Source organism: Phalacrocorax carbo, chromosome 24 (genome assembly GCF_963921805.1).
Source record: "Phalacrocorax carbo chromosome 24, bPhaCar2.1, whole genome shotgun sequence".
In the NCBI taxonomy this organism is placed as follows: Eukaryota; Metazoa; Chordata; class Aves; order Suliformes; family Phalacrocoracidae; genus Phalacrocorax; species Phalacrocorax carbo.
In genome coordinates, this window is record NC_087536.1 from 836231 (window position 1) to 853365 (window position 17135).

Here is a 17135-nt window from a genome sequence, read left to right on the forward strand (position 1 = left end):
CATGGGACGGAGCCTTTGGCAGCGATGCCAATCAGCTGTGCCTCGGCAATGCTCCTCTAATTAAAACCTGCAAATTACAGCCGGCTGGAGCTGATTGCAAGGGCTGGCTGGGTTGGGGGCTTTGCTCCGGGAGGTGAAGCGTGGCTGGTTGCTCCTCACATGCCCGCTTTATCTCCCGTCAGGATGGTGAGGCCTTGGAAAGGCAAGGACTGTGGTGTCCCAGTGCCTGTCCCAGCAGAGCGGTGGCGTTTGGGAAGCCCGCGCCAGAAAGCGGAGCCAAGTAAGTGTGTTAGCTGCTTCGTCAAGGGAATGGCTCCGTGTTGCGGCCAGCTGAATAGGTGGAAATGCTGGCGCTGAGGAGTGATCCTCGACGCACGCGTCTGCTTCAGCTCCGCGAAGTGGGGCGGGTGGCCCTGAGTCCTGCCCGCGTTCGAGGAGCGATGCGAGCCTCTCTCGTGCTTTGGGAATCGGTGACGTGCGGCTGGTCCCAGCCTTGTGCATGGCTGAGTTTTGGGGATTATGCTTTTTCCTGCTGAGGTTTTGACGTTTCAGAGCACGCCCCTCGCACCGAAGGTCCCCCCAAACCGCCTTTCACCCCTCTTTTTGCCTAGTTTTGGCTTTGCCGTGTTTCACCGCTTCTCCTCCCGCTCCCACCAAGCCACCAGTTGCTGCCTCTCATCGTTGCGGGCTCATTAATGGGTTGCAATGTAATCTCACAAAAGAAATATTTATTTATGAAAATCCATTTAAACAAACCCAACAATCAGAGAGACCATTTTGGGGAGGAGGGTTGGACTTTTCCTCTATAGAGATGCTACTATAGGAAGAACTTCACACAAATCTCCTATCAGCTGCCCCAAATACCAAACCCCAGGCGCGCGTCACGGCCCATCCCGTCCCCTTGCTCCCCTCCTGGCCGCAACGGTATCATATTGCACAGAATCGGGAGCCTTTTTGTCTGGGATGGAAAGTTTAAGGGCAGAGACACCCGAGAGTAATTTCTCACCCTCAGCTGCTCTTGGGGCTCACTGTCCCTTCTCCAGGGCGCTGCGATTGCTGCGTTCAGCTGATGAGTTTGATTTAGCTTCCAGCAGAGGTGGTATTTTGGGTGGATACGCCACAGGAAAAGAGGCTATTTCCATATTAAACTTTGCATTACAAGTGCTGTATTAATTATTCAGTTGGAGACCGGATTTATTGGGGCGGGGTGGTGTGTTCAGTAGATTATTAACAGACTCCTGAAGCCCAAAAGGTGGTGTGTGTGGTTTTTTTTTTAAAATTATTATTTTAATGGCAAGCAAAAGCTGGGAGCTTTTGGTGGTGTATCTCGCAGGGGGATCTGGCTAGGCCACAGCAAGCTTAAAAAAAAAAGCCCTGTCAGCCCTGCGGAAATAGGCAGCAAATAGCGGGTACTCTGCTTCCATCCCAAGCTGCTACCCGTTGGCAGAGGCGGCGTGCTCGGCTGGGCCAAGCAGTGACTGCATCCCTCCCTCCGGGGACAGGAAAATAAAAATAATAATAAAGATAAGCGGTGGGCGGGCAGGCTTTTGCGTGTCTGCTGGCAATCCCATTACAAGCACTACAAACAGCGGGGATCGGTACTGGCTGCTTTGCTTGGGCTTCCACGTTTGCAAAGGCGCCTCATTTTTCTGGCATGCAGGCTCTTGCTTGGTTTTCGCTGGTTTTTGTTTTGAGCCGATGGGAGATAAATGGTTACACATGAAACAGGGTGTAAATGTAGTTTTTTGGAGCAGTTGAGCAGACCTCAAAGTATGTATGGAGATGGGGATTTGCTGCTCCGTGCTCCTGCTGGGAGGTAGGTGGGAAGAGCAGTATCTGAGTGCCAGGAAGCAAACCTGAGCATATCTCAATCCCCTGGGGGTAAGGAGATGGCTTCAGGCTGGGATTTGGGTTTCAGAGCTCCCTTCTGCAATGGTTTTGGCATGAAGTGCATTGTAATTGGGCTTAGGCAGCTCGTCTTAATGATGGCGGGAGTTACCCATATGCCTCCAAGAAGGAGAAGGCAAAGTGATGTGCGCAGACCTGCTGAGTGATTCTCAACAGATAGTGTTATTTTGCATTTCAGAGAGCCAGGAAAGACACACAGAAACTGCCTCGCTTTGCAGTTGAATTTCTAATCAGAGATCTGCAAGCAAACCAGGGAAACGGGCTTAATAAACCAGGAAAAGCCTTTGTATTTGCTGACCTGTTTGAAAGAAGAGCTGGAAATAGAGCAGAGGCTGGACTTACCATATGGTTAGATGTCCCATCCCCAAGCCTAGGCAGGGGTGCCTTGTTTTAGGCTTTTTAGCCTTCAGAAAAAGACTTCTCTGTGGCTTTTGCCTGCACAGAGCATCCCAAGGCTGGTGAAACCAGCTAATGCTGCCTGATGCATGTCACGAGCATGGCCATGGACCTGACCCACACATCCCATTTTGAGGTTGGCTTAGATCGTAAATGTGAAGAGAGTCTCGCCGTTTTTCCTGCTTCCACTGATAAAATAACTCGGCACTTGGAGGGGGGGAAGGAAACCCCAGGTTTGGGCATGTCGTACCCATTTACAGAGAACATTTTGGTTTTCCTCCATTGGTCTCCATCTGTTGAATGATCTCTTGACACGTTCCCATCAGCTTGGGCGTCCCAGGCTGGCTCCACTGCGGTCGTTGGCACTATTTTATAACAGCTGGGAATTTTTCCCACTTTATTTCAAGAGATAGTTTTCTACAAGATGCACAGGAAGCATTTCAGGCTGTGAACTGTCAGCTCGAATTGAAGTCTCCATGCACGCCCTTGGGGTTATCCCACGTTTCAAGCTGAGCATTGCTTGTGAGAAGGCAGTTGTCGTTTCTTTGCACATCTCACGATCACAGCATCGTTGAGGCATAAAACACAGAGGACTAAAGGGCAGCCTGGTTATATATATACACACAGACACGCATATATATTTTTTCCTTTTTTTTTTTTCCCCCTAAATGCTGACTTCTGTAGGCTCACAACCTGACACACACCCTTGTGCGTGGGGTGACGGAGCAGATCTCTGCTTGCCCTGTTTGGCTCTCTAGACCATTTCGAGACAGTTGGTGTCATTTTAATTTTTAATTTGGCTTGGCAGCTAGGAGTAAATCAGAATTTGGCTCTGGTTTGTAGCACCTTCTCGTGTATTGGCAGCACAGCTCCTGGGGAGTTGGTGGGAAAAGTTTCCTAGTCCAACCCTTGCGTTAAAACCCTCGGCATCGTCCATCCCTTTGATCGCTGTCGCCTGGGGCTGGTGGTTTTTTGCAAAACCAGATCCCCAGGAAGGCTCACGCCGTTCCCTTTTCTCCACGCTTGCAGGGTCGTGGGAAGCAGCAGCAAGGGAATATGTCTTAAGGCAACAAGAATGGTGAGAAGTGGAAGTTTAAGCAGGAAAAAAATAGGGTCTTCCAGCGTACGCGTGAAGCATGTGGCAGTTTGTAACGCTGCGTATTGCAGCAGTTGGGAAGAGCATGGAAATGGCTAGAATAGCTGCTCCTCACCGCTGGCACTTGGCAGGACTTCGGGTAAAAACCAAGATGATCATTCTTGTCATTCTGCTGGAGTCATTCCTTAAATATGTGTATTTTTATCTCCAAGAACCATCGTGGCTGGGGATTTATTAATGATCTTCCAACAGCCAGTTTGGAGGCTGAATATTTGAAAAGCTCCAAAAGCCATCTCTGCTTTACTTCCAGAAATTGCTGCTGGCTCAGCAGGGTCTGATGTTCGGTCAATCAATTTTAGGAGTCTGATTTCTACACCAAAAGTACAGCGATTGGACCAGCAGCAAGGAGAAGTCGGTACCACTGCCCCCAGGTTGCCCCTAAACTTGTAGGTTTGTTCCCGACAAGCCAAGCTTGCCCACGTCTCACTTTATTTACTTTTTTTGCCCCCCTTTGAGTGTATGTTCATGCATTTGTTGACCAAAGGAGCCCTTGGTATGAACAGCCCCAGTCAAAATTATCCATCATAACAGGACTAAAATACTCGCTATATCCATGTACACATCATAAATGTAATCTTTTACGCAAAAGATGGGGGGATGAAAAGAAAAAAGTTTCCCTGGTTAAAACAAAATCCAGAAAGTGGAAGTGAATCATTTCAACCTCCTCTAGGTAAAAAAAGTCTGCAAAATTCTTGTCTCCCTTCAAACCTTGTATGCTGGCAAAACTTGGTTTTTCCAACAGAATCCTACCGTGCCCCTTTCTGTGCAGCTCTAGACATTTCAGTGTGGTCACTCTCTTCTTCTCCAGACCTCCACAGGCTTCCAAAATCTATCAAAGAGCCATCTCCTTGGGCCTTTTAGGAAATCACAGTGATTGCTTTTGGCACATACGGTTGATTAACAGCAACCGAAGTCTGGCTCAGTTCAGAAATCCTTTGGAGAGCCCTGTTTCGATGGGCTGTGCTGTGGAGCGGCAACAGAAGACGGTCGTGCAGAGGGATGCGGGTGCGGGAGATGAGTTGAGACTGTGCAGAAACACCTGGATCTCAGTTGAAGCGCTGAGAGGCCAGCGGTGCCCCATGGACGTACAGCCTCTGAAGTTGAAAACAGCATTTTTTTCTGGATTTTTGAATTGAATACCCCGCTGGATATTCAACCGAGGGTGACAGGGAGAATGAAATTAAAGGTGGGAGGAGGAAAGTGCAAGACTGGTTCCTTTTCCTGTGGGGTGGCATGCACTGGGAGATGCCTGCCGATGTTGTACTTAATGATTTAGGACAAAAACCCAGCTCTGTCCCATTTCAGCATCCTATCCACCCACCTGGTCTGTGGTGGGTTGGACAGGCAGCAAGGCAGAGGCCAGCCAAACCCCCCTTGTGTTCAGGTGCAAGCCACGGTGAAGCACATGAAACTAATCCAAAGCTTTTGCTCTTGGGCTGGCCCAAGGATGGCGAGCAAGTGGCACAGCACGATATGGTAAAACAGCATGGAAAAAAGCCAGTACATCACAAACCGGGGTGATGATGCTGGGTGGATTGAGTGCCAGAGCGTCCCGGTGAGGGAAAGGGGATGTTGGCACCCTTGTGAGCGGCTGATGAGGCTGGGGAGCTGCTTAGGTGAGTGTGTTGGAGTAGAAGCTGAAGCTCTCAGAAACCGTTTTAGAGTCGCTGCGGGAGGAGCCGTTGGATGTCATGTCTACCGAGAGACGCTTGGCCTTGCTGCTCTCCTCCAGCTCCTCTTCAGCCATGCCAGCCGTCGAGGATATAGTGGTCTCTATCCGGCTGACCTTGTACATGCTGCTCTGTGTCTGCAGGTACCTGGCTGACTTCATCTCCAGGCCCTCGTACTCACTGGCGCTGACGAATGGGCACCACCGAAATGCATGTTTGAACCCCACGCGAAACCTGGAGGGATGGCAGAGATGGGGAAAGGCAGCCGTGAGGGATGTGGAGACGGCAAAAGGACCTTGCTAGGAGTGGGGAGACAAAGCTAAGCACTGCTTAACAACAAAAACAAATGCTACTTTTCACTAAGGGGAGGAAAAAAACACTGATAAATCCTAATTAGGAATTTGGACTGTTTTGATACCTGTCCTCAAATTCCCCAGGGACTTTAGGAAAGACTTATTTAGTGAGTATTATATCACCCCTGCATCTGCTGGAAGCAGCCCCTGGCAGAAGATGGGACAGAACCACCCTGGAAAAACTCTCCACCCATACTTTCCTCCAACAGACCCCTCTGTATCTCCCCCTCCCCCGCCCCATTGCACTAAGATGGTGCTGAAAGTCACTCGAAACCCACCTGTCGTTGAGGCAGCAGTAGATGATGGGGTTGTACATGGTGGAGCTCATGGCCAGCCACATGATAGCCAGGTAGACCTGCTGGATGAACTTCTGCAGGTACCACTCAGGGCTGAAATACTGCAGGGTGAAGTAGATATGGTAGGGCAGCCAGCACAGCGCAAAAGTGCATACCACGATGATCATCATCTTCACTACCTGTGAGGAGAAGAGAGGGCAGGGAAGCAAAGTCATCCGTCGAACGCCCCGCAGGAGAGGTGTCACCCTCCAGAAGGGGCCACCTCTTTTTGCCTTGGAGGCCTTTCCAACCGGGAACGCGTGGTCAACACCTTGGCTAAACCATGGTCATTCATAGAGGACACGTATCTGGAGGCCATTCCCTGCTCCATTACCAACAACGATGCAACAAGCTCTGACCTCTTTCCACCCCTAATAAAGTATTTTTGGTGGTAGTTAGTTGGGATTGGGCATGAAGTATGGCTTCAAGCATGCTCGGAGCTCCTTACCTTCCGCTTAGCTGAGACCTGCTCATGGTAGCGGTCAGAGTTGTCGCCAGGTATCTCGCTTGCCCAGAGGGTGACGCCGACCACAGTGTAGGCACATCCTATCACCAGAAGTGGCAAGAAGTAGATCAGGATGGTCATGCAGAAGTGATACCTAGAAAAAATGATGGTTGTTGCACGTGTCCTCCACCTATTCAGTCTTTTTCTTGCAAACGGAACTTGAAGGCAAAGTGCTTCACAGGGGCAAAGAGAATTTGGCACAATTCCTGCAGAGCTTGAGCTGGGAAGGACTCCCTACTTTCACCCCAATCTTTTCCAAGTCTCTGCTGCCAGCCTTTGACATCCTAGCACCCTCCTGGGGTGGGATGTAGAGGCCAGCGAAGAGCTTGTGTTACCTCCATAAGGCAAGGATGTTTTAGCTCAAGTGGCTCTACTCTCAGTTCTACTCTATTTACCCCTCAAATTATCCTAAAGCTGAATGCTTGCTCTTATCACACCTTTTATCTGGCAGTCCTGCAGGAGCAAGTGTGGGGTTTTTTGACATATAAAGGATGGGAATATTAAGCTGAAGAAATAAAGGCTTTCCCTGCGGGGCAAACACTGGGTCTTGGATGCAGCTTGCCTGAATCCTGGTCCATCATCAGTTTAGCTGGGCTCAGGTGGCATAAGGCATAACCCCAGTCCCCAAAAACACAGCCTAAACCCTTGTTGTGGAGGTTTATTAAAAATTTCCAGTGATTTAAGCAGTTAGGTCAGTTCTCCAAGCTCATGGAGAAGGCAGGATCCTTGTGTCTGTTTAGAACAGGTATAAATAAGCCCAAAATCGAACAAGAAGGTCCAGATTAAACTGTTAGCACAGGCTTGAGACCGTTTTGTCATGAAGCCAGTGGGGCTGTGGAAGGTTGCAATAGCCACTGGGATTGCAGGGGGTTCAGTGAAGGATTGGTGTTAAATAGTTTGTTTAAAAGTAAAAAAAAACAGGGCTGTTTTTAACAAACAGGGTGGGGATGGATGGTTTGACCTTGCTGGTTCCTTCCCACCATTGTAGGATGCAAAAACCTGCCTTCCCTGCAGGAGGAGGAGCAATAGTGGTACCCTTGCCCAGTGCTGGCTTGCAAAGCATCGTGCGTGCTGCCAGGTGTGGAGGTCATTCTATTCGGACAGCTTTAGGGCCTTTGCAGGCATTTTCGGGGTGCGTGCCCGGCTGGAATGCAAGGTGCCGCATCTGTTCAAGGCGGTTCAGGCCCTGTAGCCACCCTCAGCTCTTGCACCCGCTCGTCCTCCCGGGAGCTTTGATTGAATAGTCTCTCCAAAGTGTAACGAATGGGTCAGGCTTGTACCTGGTGCAACTCCCGCAGGGAATCCCGTTGGCCCTGGACCCGTGTTGCTACGCCATCTCCTCCTTGTTTTGTACCTGCAATCTCATTTGGCCTCCTCTTTGCCCAGCGCTAATCGCATTTGAGCTGGATTTTGTAGGGCTGTTTTCTATTTTGCTAATTAAAGAGGCGTCTCTGTGGCTCCGCGATGAAGATTTCATTGTGGTTCCCATGTAATGCTGCGTCTTAAACCATCTGCAAATAGCTGAGAGTGATGCAGAAATGCCCCAGAGGAGCTGTTAGACAACGTAAGCAAGATTGACCCTTATTTTCAGAGCTGCCTGGGCATAGTAGGGACAGGGATTTCCAAAGAGCCCTGGGACTTTTTTTTTGGACCCTGGGTGCTGAAAACCGTTCTCCATGTGAAACCATCCGTATGTTATTCTTTCTACAAGAATTGCAGGATCAGAGCACTTGTAGAGGCCTGGGTTTTGTAATTTAAAGGTCTTTGGTGTGCGGATTTAGGGTCTTGTGTAGGATCAGGAGCCTGTAGGCGTTACGGGACAGTGATGTTGGAGGAGGGGGCTGCTGCCTCCTCTGGCCTCGCAAAGCCCAGACAGTCGCTGTGGGCTGTTATCTCCCCGTGAAGCTGCGAGCGGAGCGGCTTTTCCCCTTCCCTTAACGAACCAAAATGGCAGCTAATGAAATTGGAATAGATCAGACATCTATTACAAAACCAAACGCGGGCGAGGGAATTGGTTGTTAGCGGCAGCGAGCAGCTGCTGGATCGAATCAAGCTGAATCGCTGGCTCCTGTTGCAGATGCAGCACCTCGCCTGTGCCGAGGCCTTTGCCCGCTTCCCCCCGTATGAGCGGGCTGAGAACAGGCACGTTTTCCCAGCTGAAAAACCCCTCATGTGCGCACGGCTGTTTCTGATACCCTCTGCATGCTGGGGTTGTGCTTTCTGGGCTCCGTTTGCCAAGACAAAGGACTCCCCAGCGTTGGGAATAAAATAATATTATTTTTCATCATGGCATTGCAAACGAGCCAGCTGCTGCTGGCGCCTTCCTTAAATAACTGCACCAAGGCCATGCGAGCAGGGGAGGGTGTTTGACAGTCACCCAAGCACCTGTCCTGCAAAGTTATTTTGGGGCAGTAAAATAACTTCTCAGGCTCTCCACTGTGCAAGTGAGTTCACATGGTTTGGAGAGACGCTGCCGAGCTGCAAGTTATTTTCAGTCCCCACCAAATATCTGGGGTTTGGCTATTTAAAAGCTTCTGCTGAGCATCTGCTTTCCCAGCTTTTCTGGCTGCCCTCATCTGTCTGCAGAGAGCCTCTGGCTCGCCAAAGGGCACGGGATGCTCAGGCTTTGAAGTGGCACCCGGCTTCCAGCAGCAAATAATTCAGAGGTTAACGGTGGCGTTTTTCTCTTGAATTAGCTATTTGCAAAAGCCATGGCCCCAGCGTGCAGCTGAACGGCAAACAACCTGTCAAAGCCAGGCCCTGAGCTCGTGCCGGTTACTGCGCCGGTCTGGGGGGGCTCAGCCCCAGCCCGGCCACACGGGCTGTCTAAGCCAGTGGCATTTCTTTGCGCTGGCCATATTTATCACAGTGGCCTGGAGTAATTAAGCTTGGAAAACACCTCCGGAGATCGGCTGGGCCAGCCCCAGCTGAGTTCTTGCCATACATGCCTTGCAATGCAAATAAATAAGGTGATAATAAACAATACCGTCCCGCGCTCTGCCACTCGCCGCTCGCTGCTGACTGGCAAACTCGTCTCGTTTGTCTTGCAGAGGGACCTTCGCCAGGCTTCGCTCTCTGTGCGTGTGTGACCCCTGCTTTGGCTCCAGCACAGTTTCACAGCCCTAATTCATTGCTCCACGGCACTGGAGATCACAATTGCCCTTTTTTTTTTTCCTTCCCCTGCTCTTTTTTTCCTTAAGGCATGACATTTAACTCGCCGCATGACTCGTAGACTCGTAGCAAACCGTGGAGGACCGCTGCGCTGGCAGAGCAGCGGGGTTGCCTGGACCCTTTGGAAATGCCAGATTTAATTAACCAGCACCTTAAGGGGAAGGAAGGAGATTCCTGCTGAGCCCTCCTAGCCCAGCGTTTGCCTCCCAGCCTGAGCTGATGCCACAGAGCCCCTTTTGGTAGCTTGGTTTTTTTTAAGCTGTCGAGTGAATTTTGGGGCATTTGGACTTGGTAAATCCCAAACCAGGTTGTTTTTTTTTTTTCTGTTATTGCCTGGCCAAGATACCCCAGGTAAAACCCAGTTTACCTCTTGCAGGAATAACTCTTGCCCCAGGAAGGCTTTGGAGGTGTGGGTTGCAGGAAAGGTGCTGCAAAAACCAGAGCTATACCTGCATGTATGAATAAGCCCCTGGGGGCAACGCAGACCCCATCCCCACAGCCAAAATATTGCGTCTTAGTAGTTTTACCTGAGTTGCCCTCAAGGATGAGCATCCTTGAGGAATGGCACAGCATGGGGCAAGGCTTGGACCATGAGCAGCGCTCACCTCACCTTAACTAACCTTAATGTGCCCCAGGATGATGCGGACGGAGATTTTGCTACCACCAGCTACAGAGCACCGGCCCTCGCCAGGGCAGGGGGAGGGTTTCCCCATCCCAGGAAGCTCTGAGCCATTCCCATCCTTCCTCGCTTCCTTTTTTTAAATACTTTCTTAATGTCTTTTCTGTACGGTGACTTGTCCCCATTGCCAGAAAAGCTCAACTCACGTTTTTCCGTACACATTGGTGCTGTGCTCTGGCCACTCCACCAGACACACGAGCCGGCCCGGCAGCTCCTCCATCACCGAGTAGTAACCTTGGGGGAAAGCCAGCAGGAAAGCCAGGAGCCAGATGACGCCGATGACCACCTTAGTGGCGGTGGCTGAGAGTCGGGGTTGCAGCGGGTGGATGATAGCCATGTACCTGCAAGGCGGGAAAAGGTGAAATGAAAGCTGGAAAGCCCCGATGTTGCAGCTTTTTGGGCTGGTTTAGGTCTTCCCTGTGTAGGGGTTGTACTTATAACACCCCCTTAATGCATCCTGGCAGCCCCTCGCTCTGCACAACGCAAACAGCACCGAATAATCCCTTTATGGACGATTCCCCGGCTAACGCTCTAATTCTCTTGCTGTATCTTACCCTCGAGATATGAATCCCGTTTGAGACGCTCATTGACATTTAGCTGACAAACAGCTTCGCTAACGCAACCAGCAACCGGCTGCTTCCGCAAAGACCAATTTGTACAGAGCCAGCCGCGATGCTGCCGTCTGGCAGCCCCCGCTTTGGCAGCGCCCGGTAGTTTTGCACCCGCGCAAAATCTGATCTCTACGGTAGATCTCAGCGCCAAGTGTTACAGGAGGAGAACTAAAAATAAGAGCGCTGGGCCGGCGTGGGATGGGTGATCTGAGATGCCACCTCTATCTGCCTGGCTCCTGGGCTCTTCCCCTCGAACATCGGTCGTTGTACGCGAGGAAAGCTTCAGCGGCGACGAGGCGGATTGCATTTATCCCTCTGCAAACCTGGTTCTGCAAAGCTGGCAGCAGTCAGCAGCGCCTTAAGGATTAAGTGAGAATGTCACAAATTTTTTATTTTATTTCCCCCCTGCTCCATGTCAAGCTTTGGGAAGAGGAGAAACATTGCATCGCCCTGCGTGTGTTATAGCCTGAGGCGTTTGCAGCCTCCTCTCTGTCTCCTTCCATCCCTTCTCCTTTCAGAGGATGGGCAGTTTTTGCTTCTAATTTTTTCTTAGATGGCAAATACTCCCCATGTTGCATTTTTGGGTGGCCCCTTGCAGGGGAAAGACATAGGGATTAGTGTATAAATATGCAGGAGGTACTGCCGTCAGCTCTTCCTCTGCCCCAGGGTACCAAACCTTATCAGCTTTCTGCAGCTGAAAATCCGCCTGATAATTATCCCTCAAAAATCTGTTTGGTACTTGGAATTGAAGCTGGTTAGAAAGAGCCAAGGCAACGGGTGTTAGTGCCGCTCTGGCACAGCGGCTGGTGATGCACCAAGGTTCTCCTGGTCTTTGCGTCCGTGTTTCTCATTTCTTCCTTATAGTATTTGCGATTGGCTTTCCAGGACCCTGCAAGGACTCGTCTCCTTCCTCTTCCTCATCCTTCAAATGCCTGGTGTCGGCTGAGCCCCTCGATAGCAGGTTTGCTGAGCTGGATGAAGTTTGGGTGGGCTTTAGCATGGGGTTCAGAGCAGGTTACCCTGCATTTATGGGGTAAAAGCAGCAAGAAGTCGATGTGCCCGAGCTTGCTGCTGATACTTGACCTGACAGTTCGAGCTCAAGCATGCAAACGGTGGAAAACGAGGGATTTCCACAAAAGTTGGGCCATTTCTGTTGAAATACCTGGAGAAAAAAAAAAAATCTGAGGCTGGGACCTCCAGAAAGCAAAGCCAGGGCTCGACTGCAACCAGCCAGAAATGCTTTTACATCGCCAACCTTGTTTCTGCCGGTGCATTTCGGAGGGCTTTCCTGATCGCTTTAAAGGACTTTGCACCTGCAGAAGCCCTCGCGCTCGATCAAACGTCCAAATAATCACCGTAACGATGAACTAAACCCCAACCGCATCACCTAGAGACCTTTCCAAGCACCATCGCTTGTCTGCAACGTGTCTCATGGTGCAAAGCAGGCGGCAAAATTGAGATGGCAAAATTAATCCGGCCGTGCTGGCATTGCAAGGACGGGGTCAGGGAGCTGGGAGGAAGCAAGCTACCAGCACGTTGGGGAAAACTGTCCCCAAATACTATTTTTCAGCAGCAATTCCCAAACCTTTGGGACCAAGGGGCCCAAGGGACCTCTGAAATATTCTTTTGGGGGTGCTCTGGGTTCAGCCACCCATCAGGATTAAAAATGGGAATAATAACAGTTCTTCCAGACAGGGGCTTTGATGGGGAAGAAAAAAAAAGTAATAAAAAGGGTCTGGGCTGCTTGGGGAGCAGGTATTACAGGCCATAAAAATGCTGCAGATGGATAGATGGAAACGTGCAAACATCCTGAAAATAATTCAACCATTATTTCATATTAAAATATCATATAATTATATAATAATTGTATCCCTAAGCAGAAAATTTTCCTAACATTTTAATAACCGCTTCCTTTATTTTTTTTCCATTTTTCTTCTTTTTTTACCCTCTCTTTGACAAGAATATTTGATGCAAAATCAAACTGGGGAGGGGGGGGAGCAGAAAATATGGTTTGGTGGCTGCTTTAGCTTGGATAACAGCCACCGTCTTGCTTCTATCGGGGTGGAAAAGCATCAGCACTGGTAGCAAACCTGAACAAGGGGTAACGGCTTTAAAGCGAGGGAGGGTAGGTTTTGGTTAGCTCTCTGTTAGGAAGAAATCCTTGAGGGTGAGGGTGGCGAGGCCCTGGCACAGGTTGCCCAGGGAAGCTGTAGGTGCCCTCCCCCGGGAGGTGTTGGAGGCCAGGCTGGACGGGGCTTTGAGCAACGTGGTCTGGTGGAAGGTGTCTGTGCCCAGGGCAGGGGAGGTGGAACGAGGTGATCTTTAAGCTCTTCCACCCCAAACCATTCTATGATTCTACAATTCTTTTGCAGCGCTGAGTCTGTCACGCTCAAATAACCCTCATTTCCTTGTAGACTGGCCGGACTTTCCATGTTTCTCTACCCAATAGATTTGTGTGTATTCTTGTCTTTGAATTTTTGGGTTTGTTTTTTTTTTTTTGGCCACCACTGGATCTTTTTTTTGCATCCAGAACACGGGTCCCAAAAAGCCAGTTTGCTTTCTTGCAATTCTGCTCTCTTTCGAGCCAAACCTCCCCCGTGGTGCATTTCTACGGCGGGGTTTTGGATAACCTAAAATAAAACCTTCCTTCCGAGCAAGCGACCGCTGCGGAGCCGTACCGCAGGTACCTCCAGGTTGTCTTCTCCCCTTCACTTAGGTTTGATCTCCCAGGCAAGGCTGTGGTAGGTGTTGCAGCCAAACCTCCATCAATTACTTCTTAGCAGGGAAGAAAAACGATGTGTCAATCGTGACTTTGCCTTTCAGCAAAAATCTTGCCCATCCGTTTATTTTTTATTAATCCAAAGAAGTGTGCATTCTGGTGGAAATGCAGAGCACGGCCATGGGATGCAGCCGCCACATCCCGGGGGGTCTGCAAGGTACTGGCGGGCGTTTGGCCCCGTGCATGGTGTCAGGCGGGCGGTTTTGCTGTGCTGGGCACAAAAGGCATCGATCAGAGCTTAAGTGCCAGGAAGCTGCTGCCCTCCTTGGCTCAGCCACGCAGGTCCCGGCCGCGCCGGCGAGAAGCGGGCTCTCAAAAGCGAGGCTAATGAGTTTATTAGCTCATATTTCTCCTCACAAAGTGTCTCTGTGGCCCCACTCTGCCCATCTCCCTAAGATGCTGTATCCTATTAAAGAGATTTATTTTTTTTCTCTGCCGTTCAAGATGGCTTTCCCATCCAGCAGAAAATGGGGTGTCGCGGTTTGCTAGGGATGGCGATTCGTGGGAGGTGAGGAAGAGGAGCACGTCCCTACACGAGCATCCTGCCCTCGCCACTGTGGCAAGTGACAAACCACCGCGGGGTCTTCACATCCTATTTTTTCCTAGGGAATTGGCTCTTGGCTGAGGATTGAAGGTCAGCTTTCCTACATTAGGGAAAGGTTTTGTTCCCCGTGCAGGCGGTGCATGGGGGGAGGCCGTTTCCCTGCAGAAGATGTTGGCTTGGGAAGACCGACTGATACCTGTTCCTCAAAATAAAATGATCTGCAGCTGCTCTCCTCTCGGCTGGCAGCACCCTGGTCCAGTGCAAACCGCCGGTAAGTTTTGCAAGCTCCGGGCTGCCCAGCTCCGTGCAGGACAGGCCCGGTGCCCGCGCAGCCGCGTCTCCCTTGCGCCTTCCCCACCGCGTTTAATGTTTTAAATCCACCCCATTTAGTGGGCCTGGCACTAAAGCGCCCAACTTTACACCAGACGCTATTTGATGACGTTGGTAATGCCATTCGCTGTGGTTTAAATATTTTATTGTAGTTTGGGGGGAGCGTTACCATGACGATACAATAGCATCTGGGTACAACATTGTACCAGGGTAGCTCTGAGCATATCAGTTATTAAATAAATATTGCAGCGAGGCGCTGTAGCCATCTATTAATTGCATCTGCAAATCTGGGTTCTGCCTGGATAACTAATATTACACGATTGTTTCCACCCTCATGGAGATGAGATTAATATAATACTGAAAATTTATGAAGCGTCTTTCATCCAAGACTTTATCTGCTTCATTAAGTAATAAGGGTACGACAGATAAGAGATGAGTAACCAAGAGGATGCAGAGTTTGTGCTGTGTGTCTTATTGCACAACGATTTCCCATCCTGAGCAAAGAGGGGTTTAGTGCAGAGTCAGTCCCGGGGGAGTCTGCAACCGAGCCAGAGCAGATGCTCCAGACTGAGGTGGGTCAAATGCCTCCGGCACGGCTCCGGGTCCTTCCCACCCAGGAAAGGAGAAGCTTCGTAGACAAAACCCTGCCTTTTTACTTTACGTGGGGATTGCGACACAACTGCGGGGATGCAAAAATACCGTCCCTCGAGCAGGTTTGCACAGCGGAGCTTGGCCTCGCCGGGCTGGCCCCAGACACCTCGCCTCTGGGTGACGGCCCAGGAGGCTCGCTGAGCCCTCCGTGCTCGACGCACGACGCTGGGGACGAAGGTGCCGCAAGCAGCTGCTTCCTCCTATTTATTGCTTTGACATAAAACAGCGACCATCCAAACTGAGAGGCGGACAGTGCGCTCCTGCCCCGAGACCTGAGTGATGCTCAACGCTCGGCAAAGCGTCTTCGCCAAGCAGGAGGCTGCGGGTTTCTCATTGGCACTTCCCAGGAGCACCGACAGGGCACAGGATCTTTCCTTTTTCAAAGCAGTTTGGTGTTTCCTTTGAGCACAATCGAAAAGGGCGCGTTACCCACCACCGAACAGCGGCCTGAGTTGCGCCGGCAGCTTGGCAAACTCCCTCGCCTTCCTGCACAGCACCTCTTGCACTGCAAACCCCACGGGCACGCTCTATTTTAAAAGCCAAATGCAGGCGAAACAGGATCAAAGCCCAGTTCGTTGCAGCAGGCTGTTAAGGAGGTGTAGAGCCCCCTCCTGCATTCATCCTTTTGCTGGCAGCGCCGGGGTGGGATGGGAGAGGAGGACCCAAAGCACAAGCCAGCCCCGCTGAGAGACCCTGCAGGTGCCGTTATTCGAGGCACCTACGTGATCTTATCAACCGGTTAGTCCTGGCACTGGTTTGTAGCTGGAGAGTGAACGGGGAGAACAAAAATCACACGAAATGCTGGGTTGGTGACTCATGACACCATGCTCTTAGTGCATGGGTGGTTCCCACTGGGCCATTGAGCAACGAAGAATAAATCAAGGAATAAATTAAGAAAGCCATCGGATAAACCAAATATCTCACCAAAGGCCTTCAAACTCCTACGGTGGCTTGTGGCAGCGCCCAGCTTGCAGATGAGCACCGTGATCACCCCAAAAGCATGGCCAAAACCTGAGCCTCCTGCATCTCCCAGCCACCACGCTGTCACAAATGCAGCTTAGTTCTACATTTATTGCCATGGGAATTTCAAGGAAGTTTCCTAAGGAAAGGGGGAAAAAAGTGAAATTTATTTTTTGACAGGCTGAATTCATATCTAGTGGGTATTGGGGGGGATTAATTCCAGTTAATACCCATCAGATCAGAGACTACTGCTGGGACCAGGGGCATAAACCAGCCCTGATGGTTTATGAACCCCTTACTAAGGCGCTCCCCTGTCCGTCCCCGTCCCCCTGCTTTCTAACGCCAGCGGGGAGATCAGCGCTTTGAGCCAGCTCCGTGCTGGGTGTCCCGCAGCTTCGTAGGGCTTTTGCCACGTTCACTAACGCTTGATTTTTGGGGAATGCAAAGGGCTGCTTTGGTTATTGGTAGCTTGTGCGTAGGCAGTGCCGCAGGGCGGCCGGAGCAGGGGCTGCTGGCCCTAAACCCAGGCTCCTTTCGCTTCCCCCTTGCTCTTCCATCTTCCAAATTACACCCCAGCAGAGCAAGATTACACAATGCCGGCCACAGATCAAAGTCCTGCTCTGCAAACCCCAGAAGTCCATTAAGTCAAGATTACAAAAAAAAAAACCAACCCTGGCGCTATATTAGGGTGTAAATGACTAATTAATCTGTCTGTGCGCTGATGTAATTTGTCCTCTCCGGAGGGTTTCTTTCTGCAGTAATCACCTCTCGGGGAAGGCATGGGGTTGCTGAGCTGGCGAATATGTTCCTGATACTCAGCTGGTTCGTCCAGCCTGGGAGTTCAAGGTTTGCAAGCAGTAAATAATTTTCAGAGCCAATTTTTCTGCTGCAAATAATAGGGGGTTGGGGAGATATTAACAGGTCTCGGCTGCAGACTAGCAATTTTAGGAGCCGCGGTGGTGAATGAAGGTTCGCAGATTTGATGTTTCTTCTGCAGCTCCTGCTGGCAAATTGATGAATCTTAAGTCACCTAATATAATTTGATAACCCACTTGGAAATAAAAAAAAAAAAGGGGGAATATAAAGA

The 17135-nt window shown here is 50.5% G+C and overlaps 1 protein-coding gene across 2 annotated transcripts in view; it reads right to left on the reverse strand.

Moving 5' to 3' along the window:
- Positions 1–17135, reverse strand: part of LOC104046666 (substance-P receptor) — a 28148-nt gene that overhangs the window by 6031 nt on the left and 4982 nt on the right. Inside the window, exons 2-5 of one of the 2 annotated variants that reach the window (XM_064472924.1) lie at positions 10320–10514; positions 6267–6417; positions 5762–5958; positions 2116–5364 (exon numbers count right to left, since the gene is read on the reverse strand). In XM_064472924.1, the coding sequence (XP_064328994.1) occupies positions 5073–5364; positions 5762–5958; positions 6267–6417; positions 10320–10514 (835 nt within the window). In that variant the 3' untranslated portion in view covers positions 2116–5072. Of the gene's footprint in view, positions 1–2115; positions 5365–5761; positions 5959–6266; positions 6418–10319; positions 10515–17135 lie in introns of those variants that run through there. The other variant, XM_064472925.1, reaches the window with a different exon arrangement.